This window comes from Fibroporia radiculosa (genome assembly GCF_000313525.1).
Source record: "Fibroporia radiculosa TFFH 294 genomic supercontigs, scaffold3198, whole genome shotgun sequence".
Lineage (NCBI taxonomy): Eukaryota > Fungi > Basidiomycota > Agaricomycetes > Polyporales > Fibroporiaceae > Fibroporia > Fibroporia radiculosa.
This window is the reverse complement of record NW_012133378.1, coordinates 114,062-124,212: the sequence shown is the minus strand read 5'-3', so window position 1 is coordinate 124,212 and position 10,151 is coordinate 114,062. Positions and strand designations below refer to the sequence as shown.

The following is a 10,151-nucleotide window of genomic DNA, read 5'->3' as shown; positions in this document are numbered from 1 at the left end:
GCACGAATTTTTCGTCCGACCACAGTATGATTCCCAAAGGGTAGTCGATGGCATGCAGCGTGCCATGCGTGATTGCATCGAAGGTCACACTTGGGTCGCAGGAAAGTCAGTGTGACCGCATTTTCAAGAAACTCGCATTTTTTCTAGTGCCCAAAAGCACATCTGCGCCGCAGAACTTTCTGCGAGCCCAGCTGCGTCAACTTTGAACTTCCCTATTGGCCGTAAACGGGTAACTAAAGACATCGCGGAACTAGACCGTAATGTAACGGTGTCGTTATAATCTACAGAACCGTCCTGGCGGTAATCACCCAGAAACGACGCCCCTCTCCCAGGTTCAGAAGCAGTGAATATCATTCATGTAGGAGCGCGGTAACGGAAGACTACGATGATGAGAGTCTCAGTCCAGGATATGGTAATCGGGGACTGAGGGAAGTCGACGCGCTGGCGTCTCTAACGGTACGCAGCGGAGTTGCCGTATAAGGAAAGTAATAGAGCGGAAGTAAGTAACGTATAGAAAGGAAAATTGTATAGTATTAATAGTCTGTCTTGAATGTATCTACAACACGCGGGTGGCTGATCCTCCTTCCAAGCTGCCCCAACATCGGATACCATACGGGTGGCATCATAGCAATAGTCGCGCCGGATCGACTCCCATCAGGGAGTGCCCGGAACAATCTTGCGGGGATCGTACCCCGGCCGAGGCGCAGTGGACGCGGAAGACGGGCACTTACTCACTGTACGGCTATTCCATGCATATACATTTGAGTTATGATACATACAAGAATGACCATGTGCGAGACGAGGAAATCCGACCGGATGGGATGAGCAACGAGCATGATGGGGATGGGATGGTGATGGTGATGACAGTGAGGGATAATCGGGTTTGCATTTGCGAAACTTGAACGATAGCAGACAGCGTGAAAGCGATACAAATGGACAGAGTGATGCAAGACAGAGACATTGAAGAGTACAGACAGAAAAACCAGAGACAATGTGAAAAGGAACAGATGAAACAGACGCAACGTCTAGACGTCGAACGAGATGGGCCAGACACCATCGCCCTGGGAGTGCTTGTATCAAGCCTTGTCAAATCGAACGCAGAGGAGGGGACGCACCAGGGAGATCCGCCTCGTCAGCGATACTCGGCGCCCGCATCCGGTCCCGCATGCGCGTACTCGTCTCCCTCCGAGGACCACTCGCCCTCCGGTGTCTCCTCATGCTCGCCCTCTCCGTCTTCGTGCATGCCCTCCTCCGCCTCACCCTCGTCCACCCAGCTCCCTTCCTCCTCTTCCTCCTCTGCGGCGTCATCCTCATCTCTGAACCACTCCATCGCCTCTCCCCCGCCTACGCCCGCGTCCATCTCCGCTTTGACGCGCTCCGTCTCCGCGTCCCTGCAGCTCTCATGCACGTACCACGTCGCGATCGGCCGCCCCGCGCGCCGGCGGTGCTCTACCAGCGCGCGGATCGCTGCGCCTGAGACACCCGCAACGCGGAGCGTGTGCAGATTCGGCAGGAGGATGTCTGGCCGGTCCTCCCTCGCCCTCTCCTTGCCCTTGCCCTTACTCTTGCTCCTGCGCCTGCCCTCTTGCCCGTCAGCGCTGTCGAGTAAGACTTCGAACGCCCCGCCCGCCATCGTCGCCGCATCGAGCTCGAGCACGCGCAGACTCGCCGAGCGGCGCAAGAGGCGGGCCCAGCTCGCGAGCGCACAGTCGGCGAGCGCGCCGATCGCGAGCGTTTCCAGCGCGGGGAACATCGGCGGAGGCTCTTGCGGCTCCGCGATTCCGCTCCCTGCCCTCTGCCTCTCCTCCTCCTCATCCCTAGCTCCACTCCTGTTCACTGCAGCAACCACCTCGGGCGGGGGGACGTACGGCACGAGGGGGTCGAGTTCGGCATCACGCAAGGCCGCGGGCGAGGGCGGATGCGCGAGCAGGGCCGCGAGGGGCGCAAAGTCTTGCGGGGCCTCGGGGTCGCCGAGCTCGAGCTGCAGAGCGCGCAGGCGCGGGGCAGTGAATGTGCGCAGGATCGCGCACGCATACGGCGCGTCGAGGTCCGCGAGACGCACCTCTGCAAGGGACGGCAGCGGGACGGGGCCGGCAGGGACGTCCGGGTCCAAGTCGTCGTCGTCCGCGGAGTCCGCGGAAGTGCTGGTGCTAGTGCTGGTGCTGCCAGTGCCGATTCCGGGGCTGACGCTAGGTGAGCGCGAGCGTGAATAGGGGGCTGCAGAGAGGCGCCAGAGCCCGGCCTGCGCGCGGGGGCCCGAGTAGTGGAGGGCGAGGCGGACGAGGGCGGGGGATGCGGCGAGGACTGCGCGCCAGCGGTCGATGGGGATGCGCACGTCGTCCGAGTGTACGCCGAGCTCGAGGTGGGTCAGGCGGCGCAGGAAGGGCGACGCCGACGCGGTCCACTGGATGTTGACGCCGAAGAGGGCGAGGCGGGCGAGCGCAGGGAGGCCGCCAGCAAAGACGACGACGGGGGGCGGGCCGATGGCGTTGAAGAGCCGCTCAGGTGAGCCCCAGTCTTGGATGTGCCACAGCGCGAGGTCGGCGAGGGTTGGGGCAGGGCCGCACGAGGACAGGACGGTGCGGGCGTGGGCCTTGCACTGCAGGTCGCGTACGCGCAGGACGAGGGCGCGCCAGCGTGCGATGTGCGGGGTGAGGGACGCGAAGGCGTCGAGGAACTCATCGCGAAAGACGGAGTAGCCAGCGACGGCGTCAGCCTCGGAGGCAGAGTCGACGAGGAGGTGGAGGGGGTGTGTGCGGGAGCGGACGACGTACTCACGAGCGCGGGCGATGTGGGGGACGACGCGGATGGCGATGTGGGACCAGAGGGCAGGGGTGGCGAGGGCGGCGGCGCGCCAATGAGCACAGACGTGGGAGACGGTGAGCTCGAGGGGCGGGTCGTCGGGAAAGGCGGTGGACGAGGGCGGGGGGTGAGGGTCTTGGCCAAAGAGGAAGATGCGGGTGAGGAGCTCGATGGGGAGGGCGTGGATGGAGGTGGCGGCCATGGGAGGACGAGGAGAACGGAGCGAGTCGCAGGTCGCTTTAGAGAGCGCAACCCCAGCCGACGGCTGACGATGCGACTCCATCCCAGATCCGCCTCCTCTTCGCCTCCCATTCACTCCTTTTCCGGCTCCGGCTCCGGCTCCGGCCCCGGCCATCGCCGACCCTGCCTGCCGGATGCTTGCCGCCGCCACCTCCGCCGCGCCGAGTCCGGTCTTGACCCCGTCGCCCGGATGCGCGTCTGGTAACGCCTTCTCCCGCGACCACTGCGAGGGTTCGATTACGCTCACCCCACCCCATTTCACGCTTCGACCTCGCTGCACGGTGCCAGCGTCGTTCGTTCCGGAATGCATTGTGCCCTGAATCGTCCTCGTCCTCCGCTGATGTCCCTGCCCATCAGCACCACTATCACGCTATCACACTGGCAGGCCTCTGATATTCCATGTCTTGGCCGCTCGCTCACACGCGCGTCCGCACTCCTCCTCTTCCGAGTAGAGCCTCCGCCTCGGAGCCCCTTGCGAGACGCTCGACTCGGCCGCACGTCGCTCGTCCACGGCCGTAGCAACCGCGACGGACGCTGCACCGACTGACTGCAGTGCACAGACGATCGCAGCGCCCCTACTCTGATCTGCCTCCGCGCACCACATATCCGTTCGATCACTCCGTCGTGGCGTCGATTGCCGTCCGCATCTGAAACAAATCTCCAGTACCTCTGCAAGTGGATGACTATTCGACAATACCAGGCTCGCAACATGTAGTACCCTCAGGAGCCACCAAGCCAGTGCAACACTGTTGTGCTCACATATGCACCGGCTGCCACTGCATCATGTGGTCCTCGCCCGCATGGGATCAAACCAACGGGCTGCGGTACAGTCATCGACAATGTCTCAGACTCCCCATTCACCACACCGAGAGCTCCCCCGCGACGGTCTCTCGCGGGACCCAACCTTCCCATAGCACGCACCGCGTCTGGCCCAACAGCACCAGGCGCGCACATGATCTGGCCGTCTGACCGCATTCGTTAGTCAAGCTCCCAGCTTCTAGCTGTCCGCCTGTGCTCAACCATCGCCTTTCAGTACTTCACTATCCCAATCTTTACGTCCAGCTCGTCTAGCGTTGCAATGGCAGAAGACACCCTGAGGGTGCGACCGCTCGTAGCACATACGCTCCTGAGGCTGTGCGGGGGCGCGCCTCCCACACTCGCAGCGCACCAGGCGACGGGCTCGGGGGACGACCGCCTGCACCGCCTGTTCACACATGTCCAGGCCTCCGCGTAACCCCCTCCGCACGATGACCTGCCTCGCCGCCTGACCCGCCTCACGGGATCGCGCCCTCCGGGTACCGGGCCTCCAAGCAGGTGTATCACGCACGGCGCCGCCTTCACTGCCTGCGCGCTGTGCGGCTCTATCTCATTTATTCCCTGCTGTATCCCCACGATAAGGATCCTAGAGCCCTGCGCGCGAAGATGAGCCCGGCAGCATACTGAGCGGTTATTTTTCCTTCTCTTCCCTTCCTTTCTCCCCGTCTGCCCCGCTGTCCCCGCCGGTCTCTCTGGCGACGAGGCGCCAGAACCCCGTTCTGCCACGCGCGAAGACGTGAATGCATACGTGCCCCGCTCGCCTGCGCGCGTGCGCGCGGAACACGGCGAGGTGCGCACATCCGCTGCGACCAGTCTCCTGCGCCTCTGCGCCCTCGACGCAAGCCGGGCGTATCCCCCTTGCTCTCTGCAGGTGCCGCCACCGTTCTAAGGCGCGTGGAGGAAACGACAGACGGTATATAGACCGTCGGTTGTTTCACGTCTGCCCTTTGTGGTGGCGTTCCTGCATGATTGACATTCGCTGCCTCCCCGACCTGGGAGAGGGGCGTCGTCTCCGGGTGATAGCCTCCCGGACGGTGTCGTAGATGTGGTCACTCTGCACGTATACTACGGTTTGGAGGAGAAACCTGGAATAGTAGAAATAAAAGATAAAAAGAGTGACTGTCCGTGTCCGGGTCGGTGTGGGGCATCGGCATCAGAACCCGCTGCAATTCATTATAATCGATCTATGCGTTGGAGTCGCGCCAAGGTACTGTCTGCTTTGCATTGAGAAGAGGAAGATCCCCGATCATCCAATTCTGGGCCGTACACATCTCTTCTGCGACCGAGTTCCTCCTTTGCAACGATTGGAAGGATCCACTCCGCAGAGCGCAGACGGCGGGCTGGACACGTTCTCCGCAGCATTTCTCTATCATCACCTGCCCCCAGTCATCAGCCAGCTACCTGATGTGCGTGGGCCAGGGTCGGTCGAGACGAGAGTTGTGGCGCGCGGCGGAGATGAATCTGACGAGGACCGAGAGCACCGACGACTTAATCGACCGCCCGAGAGCGAAGCTCGGGACGGCCTGTGCTGAAATGATATCACAAGCACCCAACTCCGTGTGATGCAGCTAATTCGAAGCGGGCGAGACGCAAGCCGGACTGGGATCTTCAGCTTCATCTCATCTGAAAGAATGCAACGGTTTGGCGAGCTCGGGTACCACTGGCAGTAAGCACTTCTGAATGGGTTTGAAATTAGACCCTTTGCGAGAAGCACCTTTTCGGTGGCGTTCTCGGGTGGTCTGAGACCTGACTCGGGTGTGATCAATAAATGGGACACAATAATGTAGGGGATCGATCTTATGTCCCATTTCCACGCTTTGCCTTTTTCTACGGTCACTGACATGCAATCCCAGAGACTGCGCAGTCGGAACGGCCAATTCTACCTCACGCAATTGCACCGTCCTCAAGCACATAATGAGTGTCATCGTCATTGGCGACCATGACAGCAAGAAGTATTCGTGAGCGAGAGGTGCGTTGTTATTACGATTAGAATGACCCCGCGCTGCAGGGTGGCGAGGCGGTGTATACAGTACTTACGTATTGGCGAGACCACAGAACATGCGTTACGCACCCGAACTCTACCGGACATTCTAGCTCGAACCCTATCAGCATTGCGACCAGGGACTTGATGTCTACTTGCGGGGCCTGGGTCCAACGTCTGGAGGTCAGGTTTTCCCCACCCCACCTTTACCTCCCCTCCTTATCGAGCCTCAGCCGCGCCTGCTCGAGCGCGCGGTACACGTCCGCTGCGAAGCTTGAGTTGGGCGTGAGTTCCAGCAGACGCTCAAGAGCGGGAACCGCCGCGCGCGTGAGCAGGAGGTGCGGACGTGGGGGCACATTGTGCCCGTTGTTTGGTGCACATGCTGGGCCTGCTGTATTGGATGAGCTTTTCGAATCTACTGATTCTATAGGAGTAGACGAAGGGCCTGACGGCGTATCCGGAGTGACGTGCGCTGAACCAGCGGTAGATGGGGAAGGCGATGATGGGGGTTCCTCAGAAGAATCCGAGTGTGATGTAGCTGACGCCTCAGGGTCAGGTGGGACAGGTGCATGTTGGGTATAAATATCATCGAGCTCAGAACTTTCCTGCGGCAAGATTGCGCCTTGGGCAACGAATGCTTCTAAATATTGAGACGCCTTGAACGCTGGGACGAACGAGATGAGCGCGTATGGGAGGAGCAAACCGCACAGCGATGCTCACCTTGGTAGTGCGACCATGCGCGCCATGCACAGAAGAAGAATGGGAAGTTCGGGACTATGGCTAGGATACAAGGGTTTAATGGATGACAATGGATGACAAGAAAACGTGCTTTTGACGTACGGATAAGCATGAATGGCGCGGTGAGTGGGGCAATTGCGATCCACATTATACAGCCCTTCCGATGGCGAGGGGTGCGTTTCGCAAGGAGTGACCGCAGATGCGGGAGGGGAGATGCACATGCCGATGGAGGGTAAATCAAAGGGATCTGTCCATACGACGTTGAGGGCATGGGAAACGATGCATGGGGATGAACGCAATAGGGACATCACATCAAAGAAAGTACTGGGTCAACTCATTGTCAATGTTTTAAAAGAAAGAATACGGTGCACTCACCGTGGGGTGGTCTTTCGGTCTAACCTTCTCCGTGTAGCGGTTAGGAATTAGCTTGGGTCCAAGGGAGGTATCGAAGGACTTGAGAGCAAGCTCTTCGAAGTCAAGGCGGTCAACCAGACGTTCTCCATACAAGAATACTCTCCTCTGTTATACGGATCAGGCCAGGAAGAGTACCCAAACATGTTGCGCTTGAGAGCTCATCTCGTGGAAAATAAAGTATGATGCAACACACCTTCCAATTGCCCTCGGGCGCCTTGCCAAGATCAGCCCACAAGCTCGAAGCTTTTAAAGTCACCCAATTTTCCCAGCTATCTTGCTGCTGCGCAGATGGAGGAGGAGTGGCGAAGTGGTAGTAGGTGAGGTGCTCCGAGTGCGCATGTGTCGGCGTCATGCGCGGGGCGGGCGTCGCGAGCGGGAGGGCGATGATACGGACGGAACGTTTTGCGACGTTAGCAAACGACATTGCCCTCACCCTCAGTACAATGAGGAATGTCGACCTTTGTCAATGTTGCGCGTCCAAGCACAATATCGGATTTGGCAAACCTAGAGAAACTTCAAGCTCATGCGACGACGCGCGCAGCGAGACGCCGCGACTGGGCGCTGGCCCCAATGGCGCGTGATCTCGCATTAGGCGCCTGCTCCGTTTTCTGAATCCTGGCTGTGGTGGCCTGCAGGTTTCCTGCCTGCGACGACCAGCGTCGAAGTCGTAGCAAAGCAAAATTGGCCAGCCATGCACACGCCACTCGACCACGGATCCCCCGACTCATCTGACTCGGACTATGCAATGGACACAGATCGCTCCGGCATATTCGAGTCAACTTCATCTGGCTCATCTAAGCGTCGCATGGCCGCCCTCTCTCAAGGCTCTAGCACGCGCGACGCGAAGAGCAGAAAACGAGAGGACGCCGGGAGGCAAGCTGCTATGAGACACGTGGTCGGTGGTATGCCCTTCGATGTGAGGGATTATCCTGCAACAAAGCCCAAGGACGAGCTCGTTGACGTAGAGATTGTGGAACGGTTGCGCATCCGTACGTGGGTGCTCATTATGGGATGAGCTACAGCTTATCGATTATCTCTTCAGAATTCGGAGACCCATTTGATGATTCCGCTATGAGGAGTAATGCTTAAAACAGCAGCGTGCTGTCCGTCTTGGAAACCTCAGTGTATGTGCGTATGCAGTGATCGTTGTCTTGATATCTACACTCACCCTTGCAATAGCAATATCATTTGTAAAGCTTTGTAACACTGTAAAAAATACATGGTTTCGCGTTCGAAGTAACACAGTCCTCTAGCAACATTCGGGGATTGCGAGTTCATCTCGTACTTCTGTGCTCCGGTGCTCAAATATAATGAATCCCGCGGCTGAAATTACAGATTTGCAGGTCTTTTGCGGTAGCTGAAGGCTGCTTTCGACCTTTTGGACTCCAGCATCGATCCATAGGATGTTCAACACGGCAAATGACATTCACAATATGCTCTCATACAGCATATATTAAAAAGATAGAAATTATACATTCTACTCAAAGTCTTCTATCTGGTAGAGTGGCAAGTTTGTTTCATCTTCAGCATACTGACGATTGATTTTCACTGGACACGTGGGATAGGCGATGCTGACTTTGTCGATGGTTTTTGCACGAATTGGCAATATCTTCGAGCCCATACTACTATATGTACAAGAGCAAGACTTCAAATGCCGATCATTTCCTAGTTGCGTCCCATTTCGTTTCAACGAATTCCAATATCTCGAGCGGCACAACGGGACACGATGTTGCTATCACCAATACATACGATGCCTTCTGTTATATTCGAAAGTGAACGCTGTCACTCACACTGTTTTCCCTCAGGCAACTGCAATGGGCTGGGCAGCACTTCCCACATCCACATTAGCGCCAGCTTTGGCTAATTCCTCCAGCCTCTTCCGTTCGTCCTCCAACATCTTCTGCTGCAACAAGACGCGCCTCGGCGTGACACGCCTCCTCTCCGTAGTCGGTTTGAAGTCGAAACGGTCCACTCCAAGCGCCTTCAGCGTCTTCAGCTCGACTAGACTGTACTCGCTCGGGTCGTCCCGCGCAAAATTGAACGGTTCTTTCAAGCCTACCGGCGGGTTTGTGATAACGCGCACCTCACGGAGGTGGTTCTTCGATGCCGTGTGCAGCATCAACGGGTGCATGAGCACCACGTCGCCGATCTCGCCCGTGACCTCTACGAAGCGCTTGCACCGCTTGATCTCCTTCAAATGCGACCAGTATTCCGGATCGTCCTTCGGCTCCGCCGCAGTGCTCGTTGATGGCGTGAATGAGAGCCCTGTGGGGAGCACGCCCTCGGGATGCGCTGCGAGGTACGGTGCGATGAGGTCGATGCCGTCAGGTGAGATGTATGTGCCGCCGCCGCGGGGCTTGATGTCGGAGAACAACGGGATGACGAGCATCGCTTGCTCGGGCGAGTCGAGGAAGTGCACGAAGAAGTCCCCGTCGACGTGCCAGTTGTCGAGATCCGTCGGGTGGATGTACTTGTCGGGTCCCTCAAGTTCGGGCGTGCCCAGGTTCACGATGAAGCTGTCGCCCCACGTGCTGCTCGGTGGGTCGATGCGCTCCTCCCCACCAAGGAGGTCGGCCATCGCGTCCCAGGCCTGTGGTAGGTTATCACCGATCTGCAGTCATAGGATGAAGCCCAAGGCAAACCTTGGGTGCGAACGCGGCGACGGGTTCGCGCTTGTGCCAGGGCATATGGATGCGCTCGCGGTCCCAGGTGGTCTTGTCGGTCGGGTCGAGCCCTAGGCGCACCCACATGTCTTTCGTCCATTCTGCAGCCTTCTCGGGTGTAAACGCCTGTTTGATCACGATATAGCCGTTCTCCATGAAGAACTCGACATCCTCCTCTGCACAGACATCACCGCCGTCTTGGCGTCAGTTCCGCCCCCCGCTGAAGGGGGAATCCCAACTTACGAGTGAGATATTTGTATTCCTTCGCCATAGTTTGCGCTTGATACTCGACGTTCAGAGTGATAGTGAAGCAAGCAGCGATAGCAGCGATGCCTGGGCTGTCCACGAACTATTGGCGTTGGCCATTTATCTTGCCTGCGAGCGGGAAAAGCTCGGCGCGTCCTCCGTACTACCCCAGGTCATATGCTTATTCTCCGATTGCCTCCTGCAGAGCAGTGCTGTCTGTATCGCGGCTTGTGACGTCCTGGTCGGTCTCA

General features: G+C 58.4%; 4 protein-coding genes across 4 annotated transcripts; 1 reads left to right on the top strand and 3 right to left on the bottom strand.

Annotated features, from left to right (window-relative positions):
* Positions 1 to 1,132: 1,132 nt before the first annotated feature.
* FIBRA_04586 (uncharacterized protein) lies at positions 1,133 to 3,352 on the bottom strand (the record flags this gene model as incomplete). The annotated part of the gene is made up of 1 exon (XM_012326379.1): positions 1,133 to 3,352. The coding sequence occupies one exon, from the start codon at positions 3,350 to 3,352 to the stop codon at positions 1,133 to 1,135; it is 2,220 nt and encodes a 739-aa protein (XP_012181769.1).
* A 2,693-nt stretch (positions 3,353 to 6,045) lies between these two features.
* FIBRA_04585 (uncharacterized protein) lies at positions 6,046 to 7,415 on the bottom strand (the record flags this gene model as incomplete). The annotated part of the gene is made up of 5 exons (XM_012326378.1): positions 6,046 to 6,503; positions 6,560 to 6,619; positions 6,680 to 6,824; positions 6,953 to 7,096; positions 7,185 to 7,415. 5 exons carry the CDS (start codon positions 7,413 to 7,415, stop codon positions 6,046 to 6,048), a joined length of 1,038 nt encoding a protein of 345 aa, XP_012181768.1.
* Positions 7,416 to 7,682: 267 nt separating this feature from the next.
* Positions 7,683 to 8,080, top strand: FIBRA_04584 (uncharacterized protein; the record flags this gene model as incomplete). The annotated part of the gene is made up of 2 exons (XM_012326377.1): positions 7,683 to 7,980; positions 8,034 to 8,080. 2 exons carry the CDS (start codon positions 7,683 to 7,685, stop codon positions 8,078 to 8,080), a joined length of 345 nt encoding a protein of 114 aa, XP_012181767.1.
* Positions 8,081 to 8,792: 712 nt separating this feature from the next.
* On the bottom strand, positions 8,793 to 9,925 carry FIBRA_04583 (uncharacterized protein; the record flags this gene model as incomplete). Its single annotated transcript, XM_012326376.1, has 3 exons — positions 8,793 to 9,581; positions 9,634 to 9,830; positions 9,898 to 9,925. The coding sequence occupies 3 exons, from the start codon at positions 9,923 to 9,925 to the stop codon at positions 8,793 to 8,795; spliced, it is 1,014 nt and encodes a 337-aa protein (XP_012181766.1).
* Between the last annotated feature and the right edge of the window lie 226 nt (positions 9,926 to 10,151).